The 19764-nt window shown below is 40.8% G+C and overlaps 1 protein-coding gene across 2 annotated transcripts in view; it reads right to left on the bottom strand.

The window, feature by feature from the left end:
* DSCAM (DS cell adhesion molecule) overlaps window positions 1–19764 on the bottom strand; it is a 750559-nt gene that overhangs the window by 278129 nt on the left and 452666 nt on the right. For both annotated transcript variants that reach the window (XM_059392376.1, XM_059392375.1), the window contains exons 7-8: window positions 14869–15165; window positions 13838–14113 (exon numbers count right to left, since the gene is read on the bottom strand). In XM_059392376.1, the coding sequence (XP_059248359.1) occupies window positions 13838–14113; window positions 14869–15165 (573 nt within the window). The remainder of the gene's footprint in view (window positions 1–13837; window positions 14114–14868; window positions 15166–19764) is intronic.

Raw genomic sequence — 19764 nt, forward strand, 5'->3', positions numbered from 1 at the left:
ACATCTGCATAATTTTGCAGAACTGGCTCTCCAGACAGTTAGGACAGCTGTGTGTCAGTGCACCACTCTCTGCTTCCTTTCAGTGTTTTCTTGGTGAGGACTCAGGCGAGGTGGGTTCAGCAGTTACAGGTTCTGAGTCCTTGAGTGAATGAAGGATACAGAGTGAAATCCTCCACATGTTGTCATCACTCCGAGACGACGTGAAAATTCGGGTCTGAAAAACCAAGGTGTTTTCTCTGCATGCCTAGATTAATATACATAAAAAATAAGTAATTCTTTCTGGAAAAAAATTAACAAATTCTGTGACTGAACTGAATAATTAGGGAAAAGAACTTCCTATGTATGAAAATACGATTGTAACATAGTTGTGACCATTTAGGATAAACAGATCATACTGTAAATCTAACTACCGGTACTTGAGTGAGTCTACCTGGTACAGGGTAAAGGCAGAGAACAGGAAAAAAAGAGTAAATGGAAAATATGGGACTATTTATAGATGTAAAATCTAACATAGCTTTGATAGAAGATTAATTTAAGTAAACACATAGGTGTTAATTATGTGTCAAATGTCACATACACACACCACTAAAAACTGGATCCATGCAACATCCTAAAACAAACGGCTACAGAAAAACAGGAGTTGAAGAAATGGGGAAAATCTTCCAGGAAGATGTGAAAAGGAGGTAGGCAAAAAGAGAAACTTTTCAATTATATAAGTCAAGACAAAAAAGTCAGAGTTTATGGCAGAAAATAGGTAAATCAACAACTACATTTAGTTACATTAATACCTGTTTGATAATTGATCAATAAAGGAACTTAAAAAACATAGAGATGAGACATAACACAATTACTGAACATAATTGAACACATACAGACATATTTATCTGCCACAAATATAAGAAAATGACAAATATAAGAAAAAGACAAACTTTAAAAAAAATAGATAAAACATGCATCAAGAAAGTTTCAGTACCTTCCACAGAACTAGAATCATCTCTGAAGACACCTCCATAGAGTCTTGGTGGGTGACGAAGAGAGGGAAGTGTGGGTCATTTAATAAATGATATTAGGAAGATTGGCTCACTATATAGAGAAGGAAGAAATTGATGCCTACTTGTACTGTATCTCCCACCCTCGGTGTGGATGGAAGACCTGAATGTGGACAGCAGGAATATAAACGTAGAGTGAGTACAGAAAATACTGTTGGAGTAGACCTTCAAGGAACTCAGAGACTTCTTGATCCAGATCCCACGGAAGACAATCAAAGGTGAAGCGGAGAGCCCAGAGACAGTCTTGACAAAGATACTCACAACAATTTCTGTGTAAGAAGAGATACGTGAAGGAACCAAGCAAAGCAGGAAGAATGATGGTAAAACGAGCAAAGGAAATTCATAGATAAGACTCCCAAATATCTAATAAGAGTATGAAGAGGGTCATGCTCAAGCTCATTAGGAATGGAACAAAAGCAAATTAAAATAAAATCTACGCTCTTTAGATTTGCAGCACTTAGAAAGGCAGATGATATCCAGAGATATGGGGAGATGTGGAGCAGAGATACGGGGAAATGTGACCTCTCCTGGGTGGCTGGTGGCAGCATAAACTGGTATTTTGGAGAGCGCTCTGCCGTCACTGGGGACACTAAGTTAATATCACACATGGGCTCACCAACAAGGATCTTCATTGTGTACCACACACAGAGTCAAAAGGCTGGAGGAAAGCCTAAGGGTTTACTTTTCATGCTTTAGTACACATTTATATGTATATCTTCAGAAGGGCATAAAAAGTAGACTTGAAATAAACCTATTAAGGGCACCTGGGTGGCTCAGTAGGTTAGCCATCTGCCTTTGGCTCGGGTCATGATCCTGGGGCCTTGGGATTGAGCGTCCTCACCTTGGGCTCCCAGTAGGGAGTCTGCTTCTCCTTTTCCCTCCCACTGCCCAGCACCTCTTCTCTCTCTCAAATAAATAAATAAAATCTTTAAAAAAATAAAATATACATTTAAAAAATAAGCCTATTAATTATGCACATGAGGAAGTGTGGACAAGACCAGAAGGAATGATAGCAAAATTGGTGGGTAGTTAAAAAAAAAAAAAGATAAATTCAAGTAAAGCAAAATGTGGAACATGTATAAATTGATGATAATTATAGGGCATAAAGCAAATACTGACAAAACCAAAGTTCTCAATGGGACAGTCAGCAGCACCTCTGGGGGATTTTGTTCACGAGCCCAAAGGAGTGACTTCACAGTAGGCTTCTGGTTATGTGAAAGAATGCTTATCTTCAGGATGGTGGTGACATTCCCATTCCCCTCTTCCGGGCATTAGAAAATGCCTGGAGGGCTAGGTTTCTCTGAGAGGAGGTGGCACATCCGTCCACCCTCACAGATACGTTAGAGACAGTTTGCTGGAAGCAAAGGCTCTGCATTGGCCTTCTTTAGCTGACGTGGAAGATGAGAGCTGATGTTCAGTGCTGCCCTGGAGAGGAAAATGGGACCAGAGAGAAAAGGAACCGCGAGAGAAGGCAGATTTGTATCCAGCAGGAGGAAGAACTGTGTGGAGCTCAGGGCTGCACAGAATCAGTACGGGTTCAGTGCCTGGAGTGGTTGCAGAGAAGAGTCTGGAAAAATGGGCAAGGTGAGTACCACATGGTTGTCTCATGCACGTGAACTCCACGTTCACGTACCTCCCAGTGGCTCTATCTTTCTACCATCTCTTAATGTTATGTAGGCATCTCTATATTTATTCATGTCTATCTATGTATGGATATAATACACTACTTATGCATGGCATTAACCCATGAGTCTGTTTTATAGTTATATATAAATAAAACACACACATATTATTTATGTCATGTATCACGTGTGCACAGACTTACACAGTTGTGTTACGTACCAATCTACACAAAAGATCCTACTGTATGATCTTGAATAATTGAGAAGTGTTTTTGCTGACTTGAAATATCATCGGAGCATTATTGGTTAAGCACTACCTGAGGGTCTTTTACAGTGTGTATGTGTGTGTGTAGGTACGCATACATTTGTGTATATTTGCAAAAAGACTGATTATGGGTTAGGCAGGGAAGGTGTAATAATTTTCCTGTCATTCTTTCTTTTTCTCATCTCTACTTAATTGTCTCCTTCTCCAAGTTTCCATGTTTAACAAGCACCAGTATAGCAAAACATGATTTCTCCTATAATCTTAATTTTCACTGAGTAGAAACTGCAATCTTTGACTTAAAAAAAAAAAAAATCCAACACACAATCTTTTTCTTTTCTTCTACTTAGAGAAAAACAGTTTGAGATACTATTTCCAAAAAAAAAAATAATAATAATAAAATTAATGAAGTATTTCCTTAAAGAAATGTATCAGCTTCATTTTTCTAGAGTGGAAGGGGAATTATAAGAGCTTCTACCCGCAGGACAAACCCATCTGAAGAAGACATGCCAGGGGATTTTGGAGCTCAATTCTGACCCCCTAACCTAAGGGGAGTAGTTCTCTCCTGCAGGAACTTGAGAGTGTGAATCCTCAGCCACGGGAGTGAGCCCATCAAGCAGGGATGCTCCTTGGTAGTTGCACAAGGAGGAGTGCTGAAAGCCCCCCACCTCATCAGCCTTCTTCTGTCACACTGGAATATTAAATTAACTAAGGGGCATCTGGGTGGCTCAGTCAGTGAAGCGTTGCCCTCCGGCTCAGGTCATGATCCTGGGTCCTAGGACCAAGTCCTGCATCAGGCTCCCTGCTCGACATGGAGTCTGCTTCTCCTCTCACTTCCCCCACTCATGTGTGCTTTCTCTCTCTTGCTCTCTTGCAAAAATACATAAATAAAATCTTCAAAAAAACTAACCAAAGGAATATAAATTCCCATTTGAAACCATAAAATCGCACAAAAGGATTATACATTTAATATCTTCCCCTACATTCCTCTACCAGATCTAATTTCTCCCATATTATTCATAATAGAAACTACACCTTCCCTAAGGAGTTGCTGAAAATCCACATAAACATTTTGTGAATGACTACAACTTGGGCCACACCAGACCCAACAAACAAGACCCTAAATGAAACACTGCTCAATTTTAATGAGGCACCTGAAAGAGAAAACTAGCTTGAAACACCACATGTTCTACCAACAGATGTGTAAGTGACTCCAGTAGCCAGTGGAAGAGAGAAAGAAGAACTCCATCCCTGAGCGAGGTCGGTTCTGAGCCTGTTTGGAACAGGAGACACATGGGAGGTCTCCAGCTGGAACAGCAAAGGGGCAAGCGTTGGGAACGGGAAGTGGGAGTGGGATCCGCTGCCCATGTTGTTTCTGCGCATGGACCTGTGCCTCTGCCCAGGCTGAGCGACATCAGCCATCAGGAGCTCCTGAAGAGCAATGTCATCAGCATACAGCACTCCTGGTTGCTCACTCAGAGATGCCCATGTTTAACTGGGCATTAACCTCCCCAGCTGCAGCCCCGGCAACACTGCCAGACCACTATGGTCACAGAGCAGGTGCTGCCTACAATAAAGTGCCGCGCTGGGGCAGAATCCGTAGGTCAGACTGCACAGAACCTGGTCCCTGCTGAACACAGAGGGTCACTAGTGTTCAGCTGGACATACTGCCTATGACACCTAATGCTTCCCTCGCTTCAGAGCAAGACATGAGAAAGGCGTGTGCTAAATCAGGAAGGGAAAGTGCTACAAAGACCGTGGTGAAAAAAAATAGGAAGGAGCTGATTGATGCTGGTGACCGCTCTTGCTGTGTGTCCAGCAGCAGCATCTTATCTGGTTATTGGCAAACGTTTATTTTAAAAACTCAGGAAAAATAATTCTGAAAGCTTGATGCTTCTCAGACACTCTTGACCACCTATGGTGCCGACTCTCTCTCTCTCTCCCCCTCTCTCTACTAATGTGAACCCTCCAAATCTGCATTTCAGAGTTCCTATGGTCTGAATCCAGGAGGCTGGTCCAGATGCTTTTAACCGAACCCTACCGTCTGTAAGCCTTGCCCAAGCCACTAACACTGCGGGTTCCCTGTCTCAGCCTCTCCGTCACCCAGACCAGAACTTCTGGAGTGGCCTGGGTCCAACCCCACCCTCACGTTCCAAATCCGTTCCCCCTTTTACTGCTTGTCCATGTAACTAGATCTCCTTCCCTCTCTTAAATCAAACCATCAACAATCACACCCCCCTCCTTTCTAAATCATCTCCTTAAACTTTAAATAGCTTCCTTCCCAGGTTCTTTGTCTTAATTCCTCCTGGCTTCCACCCTGGCTTCCGTCTGCAACGTGGATCGCTTTTCTGAAACACACTACAGGGTGAACTGGAGTCCAAAGGCGTGTATTTGAACCCTGACGACATTACTGGACAGTTCTGAGCAAGCCTTCCGCTCACTCTCTGTTCTGTTTCTCTGCTTATGCTTCCTCTACATTACAGAGTCACAGTGAGCATTAATTAAGGTTACACATATGAAAGTGTTTGTAAACTATAAAGTTTTATATAAATATAAATAGAAGGTGACATTTTTATGTGGCAGCCAATTAACTTTCCTGGCAGTGCTGGTCCCTAGCAATTAAAACACTCAATTAGGCACCGTTCAAGTTCACTGTGGCACCTAAAATGAGAAAGAAAACGCTTTGAAATGTGTTAAATATAACCCTGCTTGTTAAATTGAAATGAAGTGAAAAAAGGGAATTTGACTTTCATTTCTCCCGACTTGTTCAAGAGCAGCAAATTGTGCTTCTGGTTGGCTAACAGAACCCAGAACTGCTTAAGTTTTAGGCATTATCAATAATTGACATGGTGTTTAAATTGATCTATGAAGTTTTTGGGTTTTTTTTCAAATTTTGTAAGTCAATGCTACAAAATAATCAAAGGTCCCAGACTATTAGCAAAAAGGACACAACTAAAAAATAGTATTGTTTAGGGGCACTTGAGTGGCTCAGGGGTTTAAGTATCTGCCTTGGGTTCAGGTCATGAACCTAGGGTCTTGGGATCAAGCCGCATGTCGGCCTCCCTGCTCAGCCAGGAGGCTGCTTCTCCCTCTGCCCTGCCCCCTGCTCGTGCTTACTTGTCTGTCTCTCTCTTAAATAAATAAATAAAATCTTAAAAGAGAGAGAAAGAGAAACAGTATTTTTTCCAAATGTCATCTAATACACACTCATACACACAAACAACATACACACAGTGCTGTGTTCAGTTAGCAGAGAATCCTTGGGCAGCAAGAGGAAAACAATGTGCTCCCCCCACTTGTGGAATTACTGATGGAAACAAGGGGCCCACTTTCCAAGGAAACCAACTTGTGAGTCAACATATTTGCTCCTCTGAAATTATCTGAGTAAAATATTCACTGTGCAGAAAGGTAATCGAACTGTATTTATGTAAATAAAATAAGAACAGACTGCTTTCCAACCGATTCACAGAGAGAGTAAAAAATCAGTCTTTTCCTACAATTTAGTTGATTTCTTATTTTTTCCCATATCATAATATTTATCATAATTGAAATAAGCAAATGTTATTAATCTTTTAGAAGCATGTATGGACTACAATCCCGGCCACTGGACTGTGGCTGAATTTACATATTTCATTTTCCAAACATTTTAAAATTCAAATGTAAGTGTTCAGAAGTCAATCTGGTTACAACCTTTCTAATGACATCTGAGTAAAGGCTAAAACCGTTCGTGGCGTATAATTATTACTATACATTTAAAGTTAGAAGCCATCTTAAGCAAGAAGTGCAAGTGGCCTTTTAAACTGAACTATTGAATATCTTTGCTAGGGTGCAAAGTGGGTAACTATGACCAGTGAGTCAATAAATAAAAGGGGATGTCAGACAGTAATCTTTCACCTCGGATGTCCCGGGCTTACGTGGGGTTAACCCTGTTCACCCAGCCTGCAATTTCCTCTTTTGGGGACTACAGTTTCCTCTGTCAACACAGAAAAGATGGAATAAATGTAAGCTGGGGTAGCCAACAACCGTATTTCGTTTAGAAAATGTTCCTTTTAAATCGTGTTTTGAAGCAACGATTCACCAAAAGGATATGCTCTCTCCTCTGCCCAGACATCTGCATTAAAAAAAAAATTATAGACATCTCACCAACACCAATGAACACAGTTTTTAGCAAATTCAGTGTTCCAGGCTTCCTGGCAAACCCGCTGTTAAAGTCTTCCTGATCAAATTTGTGTTAGTGCGTGGTATTCCTATGGGGGGGGGGCTCCACGGAGAGATGTAACCTGTCATCTAGAAGGCTACCATTAGAGACTGCCCGGGACGTCTCCAGCTTTGCTCTCTTGGCTATTATAGGTTTCGTAGGAATCTGCTTGGTTTCAGTGTCATCTTGCATCCAGAGGGCTTTCTACTTTCTTCGTCCCCTTGTCTGTCTGATTTGGTTTCGACACCTGACATCCTCCTTCCGTCCGGCTCCTTCCCTCACACTTCCTTTCCTTTCCCCCTTTCTTTAAATATTTTTATTTATTTATTTGAGAGAGAGCACAAGCAGTGGGAAGGGGCAGAGGGAGAGGCAGAACCAGACTCCCCACGGAGTGCGGAGCCTGATGCAGAGCTCAATCCCAGGACGCGAGGATCATGACTTGAGTCAAAGGCAGATGCTTAACCAGCTGAGCTACCCAGACGCCTCTCCCTCACACTTTCTATCACTGGTCTTTGCTTGGCTTCCATGACCTAACATGATTCTTCTGATCCCTGGGGTTCGTTTCTTTTGGGGACAATTCTTAACCACTGGATAGAATTTATTTTCTGAGGTTTTAACCCAGGTGGGGGCCTTTTTTTTTTTTTTTTTTTTTTTTTTTTTAAATTGAGCACCCGTTACTAAGTAAAGTGAATACACAGTCAGGAGTCACTCTCAGCCCTGTTCATATTTTAATTTACTATCTTAAGACAGCTTGCTATGGCTATTATTTTCATTTTCCTCCTTCTTTCAATAGTTCAACCTTCTCCCTAGTAAGGGGGTATGGGTGGAAGCAGGCAGCCTGTCCAGACACTGCATGGCTCTGGCCACAGTGATTGGTCCAGGAATGGATGGTGATCTGTAGAGAGACTCCCAGAGTCCCTTATTCTGATTTCCCTATGCAGAATCATGGGGAAAAGCTCACGTGAATTCAGAGATGATGAAAGTTTTCTTGCCAAATAGAGAGGGTGCTCTGAGTGAATGATGTGTAGAGGGAAACCAAAGGAACAAAGATAAGTTTCAGATGGTAATTAAATGGCCAACAGACACATGAAAAACTGCTCCACGTCACTCGGCATCAGGGAAATACAAATCAAAACCACAATGAGATCCTACCTCATACCAGTCAGAATGGCTAAAATTAACAAGTCAGGAAATGACAGATGCTGGCGAGGATGTGGAGAAAGAGGAGCCTCCTACACTGTTGGTGGGAATGCAAGCTGGTGCAGCCACTCTGGAAAACAGCATGGAGGGTCCTTGAGAAGTTGAAAGTAGAGTTTCCTTATGACCCAGCAATTGCACTACTAGGCATTTACCCCAAAGAATACAAATACAGTGATCCAAAGGGGCACCTGCCTCCCAATGTTTATAACAACAATGTCCACAACAGCCAAACTATGGAAGGACTCCAGATGTCCATTGACAGATGAGTGGATAAAGAAGATGTGGTGTATCTACACAGTGGAATACTAGTCAGACATCAAAAAAAATCTTTCCATTTGCAAGGAACTAGAGGGCATTATGTTAATGATCTCATTCATGTGGAATTTAAGAAACAAAACAGATGAACATAGGGGAAGGGAAGGAAAAATACAATAATATGAAAACAGAGAGGGGGGTAAGCCATAGGAGAAGCTGAACTCTAAGATACAATCTGAGGGTTGTTGGAGGGGAGGTGGGGGGGATGGGGTAACTGGGAGATGGGCCTTAAGGAGAGCATGTGATGGATGACCACCAGGTGTTCTATGCAACTGATGAGTCACTAGATTCCACCCCCGAAACTAACAAATTTTTTAAAAATAATAATTTAAAAAAATATCTAGACCAGGCCTTTCTGAGACTTATGCTATCTGCCCCTCCCAAAGCTTAGTGTAATGCAACCTTGACCTCCATCCCGACCTCTCCCCTCCTCACACTGTTACAACTGCTATTGAACCAGTCCGATTGGAGTTTCTGCTCTTTGCAATCATAGGATCATGGTTGATCCATTGATCATCCCCTTCTAGGAAAGGCAGATTTGTATTTAAACAGTTCTTGTATAAATTTCATCAGACTTTTTATCTTCAGACACTTGGTGAATAGGTTTTAATGTGAGTCCGACGGAGGCATCGATGAACCTGCCTCTATGAATGAGAATCTGCAGTGAAGTCCACAGCTCCTGACGGTCACACATAGGCCTGTGACTTACACATTGTTTATTCACAATGCCTCCAAATCTACTGCTCAGATTCCACCATCCTGAATTCCACTCCTGTCTATCCAACTGCCTACTTAGTGGACCCATTTAATAGTTCGGCCTCAATACATCAAAGAGTAGACTCCCGATTTCTTCCCTTAAATGGCTTCCTTGCATCTTCTGCTGACTCAACTAACGGGCGAGCTCTTCTTTCCATTGCTCAGGCTGAAATTTTACCCTCTTTCACCCACATCCAATCCATCAGGCAGTCCCACTGAGTAGAACCTGTCTGCTCCTCACCCCCTCATTGCACTCCTTGGCCTAAGCCCCGACCTCTCCCCTGCATGAGCTTTCTAGCTTGTCCTTTGTCTCAGCACAAGAGTCAGACATATCCTTTTGCAATCTAGTCAGGCCCTGTGACATCTCTGTTTAAAATCATCTGATCAACCCCTTCATCTCACTCAGGAAAAACTCAACCCCTTAGAGTTCATCCCTGCTGTACTGGGTCCTACATAAAAGGGTCCTGCTAATTCTGACCCCACCCTTCTTAATTTACCCTGTGTTCACTCTGTTCCAGCCACACAGCCTCTGTGCTGGCCCTCCAGGTGGCCAAGTCTGCCTCTTTATATTCCCTTTGTCTAGAATGTTCTTTCCCTTAGATACATGCTTGGCTCTCTTGCCCTCTTCTATGTCCTTGATCAAATGTCAGCTTCTCAAAGAAGCCTTCCCTGACTGCCCTGTTAAGCTCTGCAAATCCCAAATCCCTACAAGTGCCTTGCCCACCACCAGCCATTTCCTGCCAGGCAATTGTAATGAAACACTGTGCAAAATATTATTTTCCTTTTGTTTGACAATCCTTGCCAAGGACCTGAAAATGATTATTCTATATATTATATACCTAGAAGAAAATAAATTCCTTTTTTAAAAAGATTTTATTTATTTATTTGACAGATAGCACAAGCAGGGGGAGTGGCAAGCAGAGGGAGAAGGAGAAGCAGGTTCCCCACTTAGCAGGGAGCCAGATGCAGGGCTTGATCCTAAGATCCCAGGATCATGACCGGAGCCAAAGGTAGACACTTAATTGACTGAGCCACCCAGGTGCCCAAGAAAAGAAATTCCTGAAAACAAAACCATTTGATTCATTTGTTTCCTTAAATGATGGAAACTTTGGTGATAAAAGCCAATAAATTCTCCTTTTGGGTGTAAGCTAGTTGGAGTTGGTTTCTGTCACTGGAGGTTAAAAGAATCAAGTTAATACATTGATTTAGGCTAGTCTAGAAAATTTTAAGAAGAAAAGTGAGAATTCAGATGGTCTTTGTTTGAATTTATGTCTCCTAAAAATTGGTATTAAAATATCTGTATCCATTTATCCAACGGTCACACTTCTGGCAACTTTTCCTGAAAAGTTAACTCTACAAGGAGTTAAAGGCCAATGTGTGGAGAAGCTCATTTGACACATCATCCAAAACAGTTAAATATTAGAAATAAGTGAAATAGCACTGGAATAGATATTTTTTAAATGTAGTCTGAAGACCCCGAGGAACCCCTGAGAACATTTTTAGGGGGTTGCAAAAAGATAACCATTGTTATTTTAACACTAAGAAATTACTTAGTTTTCTCATTGGCTTGACCTCTGCATGGATACACAGAAGTCACAGTGGGTAAGACCACGGGGGCCTTAGCCCAAATCATGGCAGTGGCACCAAAATGCAGGAGTCGTCCTTCTGTTGTTTACTACCACCCAATTCTAATTGCTTTTGAAACTGGTTTCTCGGATGAATCCATAAAAATAATTTTAAATAAAACTTAAACCTTGAGTGGGTGTCATTTTCAGTGTTCTCTGCTCTGTGTCACGAAATGGAAGAAGGCACAAAGCATTGTCTGCCTGCTGCACAGGACAGTTGTCTTGAAGGAAAGCAATTGTGACTTAAATTACAAGCTCCTCTAAGCACTCTTTTCATGGAATTCTATTGTTTCCTCCAAGAATGGCTACCTAAAAGCTATAGTTATTCAGGCTTGTGCAACAGGCAGACACCGTCCTAGAGGGAAACAAAACAAAATAAAAAACCCCACAAGATATAGCCTGCCTCTCCTATGATCACAACTGACTGTATTTGCTGCAAATAATGAAATTCAAACTTTTAAGCAAAAACATAGAATTCTGTAAAACTTGTACCTGTTGCTATGAGCCTTTAGCTTCCCAATACTTAAAGACTTTTCTGATGAGAATTTGATTTTATTCAACAAATTTGTTGATATTTCAAAGATCCATGTAACTCAGCAAACCAGTAATTTCCAAATGATCAATTTATCATGTTACAAAACAAGGTGTGGGTAAGACATTCGTTCGAAGGGCATGATAGACTGATGAATTTTAAGACACTAAAGTGCCAAACACTTACCGATACAGCTCCTAATTCTCCAGGGCAGCTAATCTTTAAGATACCACCATATTTTATTCCTCCACATTGTATTGAGTATTATAAAGTGTTTTCTGGTTCATTCACTTGTTCTGTTTGCTTACTGTTCATCTCTCTTGATTGGAAGGGGAGTGCCACAGGGGACGAAGCTTGTCTATCTTTCATCCCTGCTTTCCTCAATGCCTAGAGTAAAACCTAGCATTGAGCAGATGTTTCATAAATGGTAAAGAAATAAATACAACCAAAAATGAACTTTTATGTAGCTATCATAGTCTGGTTTACTAAGAAATTCTAATGACTTGAGAAAATTCTAAAGATATCTGGCTCTTTTTAAAAGATTCAAAATTATTGGGGCACCTGAGTGGCTCAGTGGGTTAAAGCCTCTGCCTTCGGCTCCGGTCGTGATCTTAGGGTCCTGGGATCGAGTCCCGCATCGGGCTCTCTGCTCAGCAGGGAGCCTACTTCCCTTCCTCTCTCTCTGCCTGCCTCTCTACCTACTTGTGATCTCTGTCTGTGAAATAAATAAATAAAATCTTTTAAAAAATAAATAAAATATTCAAAATTATTTATGTGCAATATATCTATTATATTATACATATAACATAGAATACATAAAATATTACATAGATTGTATGTACACACATGTGTATGTGTGTGTCTGTGTTTATATGTGTCATGAAGAGGTAAACTGAGGAGGTTTGCAGGGAGAAAAAAGGTTGGGTATGACCAAGGAAATCCTATGTAACTCTGTACCTATAACATTAGAAAACAATTATCGGTATGTAGGAATAACTCAGACAGATAGCTTAGCAGGCAGAAGGCTATTGTTTCGTAGCATTTTAGAGTTATTTTCATGACCTGCATCATGTGGATTATTTCCAGAATTGAAAATTTTCTTTTTATATTCAGCTGAAGAAACTGATTTAGGGGACAGAAGAAACAGCTTCCCTTAAGGGTCTGCCCCTACAGGGCTGTGTGTCCTGGGGTGGGTCTTGTCATTTTTGTGGTCTTTACTGATAAGAAGACTGAGATTGAGTTGCATGACCCCCAAATTCATCTGATGGTTAGATTCTGTGATGTAAAGCATCATTTAAAAGTCGAGGAATTTTTTGGTGGGTCCCTTTAATCACATAATTCCTATATTGTTGCTCTGATCATCTCAACTACTCAAGATGAGAAGTTTATCTGTAGCCCTTATCCATTAGAAAACCTCTTCTGGTTGGATTCTGAAAGAACTTACTTTTAGGAGTTTTTAGGAAAAGAAAGATTCAGATGGTTCCCAACTTAGGATGGTTCAACTTCCAATTTTTCCACTTAATGATGGTGATATGTGTATTCTGTAGAAACTGTGCTTTTGAATTTGAATCTCCAGAGCTAGTGACATGCAGGAGATATTCTCTTGTGATGCTGGGTGGCAGCAGCGGACCACAGCCCCCAGTCAGCCTTTGGTCAGGAGGGTAAACGTCCGATACTGACTACCATTCTTCATGCAGACAACTTTTCTGTTCTTCACTTTCAGAATGGTATTCAATAAATTACATGATATTCAACACTTTATTCTAAAGTCAGATTTGCTCTGGATGGTTTTGCCCAGCTATAGACTTATGGAAGGATTCTGAGCATGTTTCAGGTCGTCTAGACTAAGCTACGGTGTTTGGTAGGTGAGATGTATTAAACACATTTTTGACTCACTACCATTTTAACTTACCAAGACTGTATTGGCGCATAATCCCATGGTAAGTGGAGGAACAGCTGTATGTGCTTTAAAATGATCTGTCAGACACTAGATAACAATGCCAGTGATGTCTATTTTTTTATGGTAATACTGACAACACATAACCTCTGGAAAACCAACCCAAAAATCCACTTGAAAAGAAAAAATTACACCAACTACAGGTCTTGTCCAGATGCAGGAATAAAGAGGTCAGCACCTCTGAGGGACCCTATCATCCCTGTCTTTGTGACTGTCCTACTGGAAATATGCATCCTCTAAGGACCCCCCGCCCCTGAGCACGGTTCTGCTGGAAAAGCACGGTCATGACAGGCTGTGTGGTGACGGTAAGTGCAACCTTACCTTTGACGGTCACATGTACACTCTGGCTGGTGGAGAGCTGCGGTTGAACCAGCACGTTGCATGTGTACTCTCCCTCATCCACTTCCTTTTGCACGTCCGAGAGTTTCAGAGTGCCATTGTTCTCAAATGCCACTTGGCGATGGTTGAAAGGAAGCAGATTGGAGTTCTTGTACCATTTGATGGAGTAATAGGGATAGCCAATCACACGGCAGTGGATGTATGTGTCCCGCCCTGCTATTGCTGTGATATTTTTCATTGGTCGAATGCTTGCAGGCCCTAGAGAGACACAAAGATACTCTTGAAAATACTTTAAGGGTACATCTCATGTGTGGAAATGAGTACACTTTTCCTTGAGGGGAAAAAAAAAATGTAGATTATTTTCATGGAAAACATCTTTTTCAATTAAACAATTTTTTCTGTGTTTAGATTTTTCTACTAAGAAGTTCTTTATTTCCTTCTAGTTTCACTACTTTCAATTGAATGAAGTGTTAAAAACGTACATTATCAACTACTTCTGTTAAAACATTTTGAATTACAAGATAAGAGGTGATTTAATCAAAAAGGTAACTGGTCTGCACTGAAGCGTCATGCTGTTTTTGTGAAAACATGGGTAACAATTCAATTTTTAAACTGTCTCTGTAAGTAGGTTATGAAGATGGAGGTTATGTCATGTCGCACTATGAATGTCAGTTAAAATACCATGTACACGAAGGTTTACTGTGACTGTAGTAGAACAGAAGGAGAGCAGGAAGGAAAGAGCATGCAGAGCATAAACCAGGAAAGGAAAGATCAAGTGGACATATCTAAGAGGAACCAAGAGAGCAAGCTGACTGAAGAAACCAAAATGCCATTTTTTCCCCCCACATTAACCCAATCAGGGCCATACTGGAGTCAGAAGGAAAGGGGAGGAAATGGGAAGCAACAGTTGATCTGTTTTGGCATTCCAAGACTCAGCTCGGTGCATGCAAAAACCTTCTTCTCCACTACCATGAGTTATGTGTGTTTTTTTGAGGAGCTGATTTGACAAGCACCTCTTACGTTTATTCGAGCCTGGTACAGGACGACTCCCGCCGAGTTGTTGGCAGTGCAGCGGTATACGCCCCCGTCCCGGACCTGAGAGCTGGAGATGTTCAGGTAGCTGACCACGTTTCCCTCCGACGTGATCATCTGGCTGATGCGGTGGCTGCCCCCCTTGAGGATTGGGTCATCATCCAAGGTCCACGTGATGGTGGGCAAGGGTGTGCCCTTGACGTTGCACATGAGGGACACGGGTTCTGATGGGCTCACCACTTTTTCACTAAAGGCAGAAATAATTTTGGGAGTGCCATCTGCGGGAAGACAAATTATGGAAGGAAGTGGCACATACAAATAATTAAACAACTTCCAAGTCTATTTGTTTAACAATTGGGAGGTGGGTGTAAGTGCTTATTAAACACTACAAAAAACAAGTCTGGCTTTAGAGATACAGCTAAATTCCAAGCAGAACAAGATTACATTTTCAAAATGGGCAAATACAGTATCAGCAAGCTTACTCATATATTTCCGGGTTGTCATAAGAAGAACAATTATGCAATCCAGACGCCCATGTTACACAGCGTCAGCTCCCAACAAGTCTACAATCCAGAACTGTTACATCCCCAATGGAAGTTTTAAGCACAGAGGAAATTCACCCCTCTAAATGGTCATGTTAACTTTCCACTTCTTTGATAATTAGGGCTTGCTCACCAGGGAATAAAGGAAAGACTGAGGGACTGATTATCTCACCTCATTCATTTTCTTGTAAGAAATCATCCTTTAATTATTGAACTCTACATCTGAAACTAAGGATGCACTATATGTTGGCTAATTGAATTTAAATAAAAAAAGAAATCATCCCTTATAGTTTTAATGATAAATGTTAAGTTCATGTAAAAGTCTATGAAAGTTCTGAGGGTGGGTAAAAGCCAAATAGACTTTGAGCCTTCCAGTGTGTATTAAATATCTCTGTAAGTATCTTAAGTTGATGGCTATACAATTGGTCATCCAACCTGGGACACTTCTGAGAATGAAACAGAGAGGAGGAGTAATTATGCCAGGAGGACAGGCACAGTCTCAGACTATCCCAGGCAAAGTAAGTTCTAGTCTTAGGGAATTTTCCGTAGGAATTTCCAATATTTTCAACAAAGATAAAATTTTCATACTCCATTGCTGATCTATCGTATATATGAACCATCTCCCTCACACTGTATGGTAGTAATCACAAATGCATCACTGACAAATTGGAAAGCCAAACAAATGAAGGAACACATCTGAAGCCTCCTCGCAGTGCCATCCCAGAAAGGTAACTGTTAACACTCCAAAGGAATCTGAAGAGTTTCTCCTCCCCAGACCCCCGGAAACTTGGAAGCCTAGTTCTGTGGCCAGTGAGGCCCGGTATGTAGGGTTCTCCTGATGGGGTGCGGTGCTGAGCCCTCTACCATCTTTCCTCTTGCAAATTCCTGAATGTCAACTCCATTCCAATTCCTGGGTGACTGGAGAAGGCCTCCAAACTATGCTTTTTGTTTGTTTGTTTGTTTTCCCTCATGGTAAGTGGAGTATTTCAGTGTTCTTGGACTGTAAGCCTCTTGCTTTAGTACAAAAGATGAAAACAAGGACTTCATAATATGGAAGAGAAGAACCTGTGCCTTTGCCCTTAGAACACTGTAAACACTGCTTCAGCATGTTCCGCCTTAATTCATGGAGAAGTTAGATGCTGCTGTGATTGTTATTCTTTGTACATAATCAGTCATTGATGCTTAGGAATATTATTTCATTTAATCTTAAAATTCACATTTTTTTCAGGATGTGCTAAGCTGTAAACTTCTCTGCACTGATTGTTACAACATACACTAAAAACTCGTCTTCTTTTATCTATTTTTACCTTTTTTATTGTTATCCTTATCTTTATTTTTTATCTATTTTTCATCTATTTAGTAAAGTTTTCTTCAGTTATTACTTTTTTCTCTGTAGATGAAGTTTACATACCGTGAAATGTACAAGCCTTAAGTGTAAGAATGAGTTTGTTAAATAATTAGACTGTGTAACCACTCACATGAGCACGATGTAAAGCATTTCATCACCCCAGAACATTCCTAGGGCTCCTTTCAATCAACCCCCTCTCATCAGACAGAGGCAGTCACTGTCCTGATTTCTTTCACCCTGGGTTAGTTTGCCTGTTCTCGAGCTACAAATCCGTGTAGTCATAAAGTAGTGAACTCTCTGTACAGCAGGTACTCGACCTTCACCACAGCAGTCAGCAAAACTAAGAAATGTGACTTCGGGAAAGTAGGACCGCGTACTGTGTTCGTATTGACAGTCTGCCAGCTGACTGACCGTGGCCTTCTCAGCGATTTCCCCTAGCCCAACCTGCACCATACACCCCATCTATGTGTCATGCTTCTCTAGTCTCCTTCAATCTGGATCATTCTTTTGCATTTCTTGACTTTGACATTTTTGAAGACGTATTCCATAGCCGGGTGCTCAAACTGGGTTTTTTCCTATTTCTGCATAATTAGATGCAGATTATACATTTTGGGCAGGGATATCATGGAAGTAATGTTGTCTTTATGTGATTATTGGCCATTGGTGTCTCTCCTTCTGTGAAATAGCTGCTCAAATCTTATTTTATTTTAAATAAAAACTTTTAAGCCTTTGCTCATTCATCAGGGTTCTCTCAAGGTCTATTTTTTCTATTGCCTACTTTGTCTTTTGACCCCTGCTAACAGTGGCCTTTTTTTTTTTTTTGTATGTTAAGTTGTTTTTATTTTTTTTTTTAATTTTTTATTTTTACTGGATTCTTCTCCACATTTTCCAGTTCAGATTTTAACTAAGTTTGTCAAGGAATTTTATTTTTAGATTTTAGAACTCCCCACTGTTTGGGATTTCGGACCACCTTCCTTCCTAGAATTTCAACTTACTTCCCTCATTTGCAGGTGATTTGACAGTGCAGACTTCTGACCTTTTATACCTAAATCCCATAAGACTATAGCTATCTGCCTTTCTTCTAGTATTCAAGTACCTCCCTTCCCTATCTCACAAAGACTGGGGAATGTCCTCAAGGGAAAAGTGGTATCAGGGCAGATATCACCTAATCCTTTCCTCTTCTTTCAAGGGTCCAATCTTTTCTTCCTGCTTTTGGGTGTCTCTCCCAAGTTTTGTTTTTCCTCAAGTTCATAATTTTTAAGTGCTTGCAGTTTAGTTAGATAACATGCTATTCTATCATTTCCTAAAACAGGAATTTTTTTTTTAATAGGACCTATTCTTACACTTTTCTGTGATTCCATTTTCCAGTTACTGTGGTTTGATCTTGAACCTAAAATTATTAGATTTCATTTTCCTTAGACTTCAATTCCAGTTTCTTTGGCTTCATAGAAAATATTTCCAGATTCTTCATTATATCTTTGGCCATTCTTAGCTCATGGTATTGTGAGTTTTTAAAATTTACACTAATCTAAAGCTATTTCAATGGGAATAATAGGAGGCTTTATCCAAGGATACTAGATAGACACCATCTTAAGGCAAATTCTAGATACGTATTTATAATTACACTTCTGCTCTCTTTTGCTACATTAGCACTGTCATCTCTCAGATGAGGGAAAAAAAAAAAGGTGAAGCTTCTTGTCCTGAATGGAAACTGACATGCGGTAAATAAATCTGGGAGTATGCTCAGTAGGGTCCTCTGCCCCCTTTTTTCATTCAAGTGACAGGCTTTTTTGGTGATGAAAGCAGACATTATTTTCCCAGTGAGACCCGAGTGTCTTTGAAATCTTTCTTGCTGTCATTCTCTGGTAACCTGAAATCTTTTGACATCATTATGGATTATCAATATGCTCTTTAGGTTTCCTTAGTCACACAAGATAGTTGCCACGGTAACTAGGCCTAGACAGGTATTCTCTCCTTTTTCTGCCAAGAATCTAAAAATAGTGATGTGTAAGGACCACAGCGCATCAGCAGCAGCAAACCAGCTCTGTACGAATGGATCACTCTCTGCCCTTAATTATTATGGGGATCGCAGTGTCAGGCATTTAATATGGGTTCCATGCCTTCAGCTAATTTCACCTCTGCTTTAAGAAACTGTCTGCAAGGAAATGCTTGAATCAAAATAGGAATCTCATTGCTAAGCCTGCTTCTTCTTAAAATTAGTTAAGGTTAAAAAAATAATAGAAATATCCTTGAAGAGCATCAAGACATTTAAACTTATATTCATACATAAATATTTTTTTCTCTCTTGAGGCTATATGAAAGTCATGTAATTACTTTAATCAATGTACACCAAATGAATATTCAATTATACGTAAAGACATAATTTCCAACAAGATGCACACACATACAGGTAAAAGTCAGTTCAATTATCTGGTGATAAATGTATGTCTCCCTTGAATGTTACCTTGATAGCTTTTGTTCCCTGGCTGATTGATCAGCCTGCATATGTAAGCAGGCCATTAAGAAAAGAAAATGGCATTCCTAGGACCTATTTTAACAACCCGAGGTCCTTCCTCATGAATTTTGTTAATCTAAATTTGTGAATATCTGGACCCAACTGGGGACAACTATACACATCAGGTGCCACTTTTTCCTTTCCACCAAGGACGGTGCTGAAATTTTGCTCTACATTTTTTCTGCCAAATTGTATTTCTCAACTGGGGGCAATCCTCTCCCTACCCCACCCCCACCCGCCATCCCCAGGACATTTGGCAATGTCTGGAGGTATTTTTGGTTGTCACAACTCTGAGGGAGCGCTACTAGCATCTAATGGGCAGAGGCCAGGGATGCTGCCAACCCCCCCCACCCCAGCATATAAAGTGGCCCTTCAAACAAAGCATCACTGAGCAACTCCCGTCTATGGTAATGGATGTCAACCAAACTCGAAGTTGTAAGTTTTTGCGGTCTGTATCTTGACAAATAACTAA

This window comes from Mustela nigripes, chromosome 2 (assembly GCF_022355385.1).
Source record: "Mustela nigripes isolate SB6536 chromosome 2, MUSNIG.SB6536, whole genome shotgun sequence".
Taxonomy (NCBI): Eukaryota; Metazoa; Chordata; class Mammalia; order Carnivora; family Mustelidae; genus Mustela; species Mustela nigripes.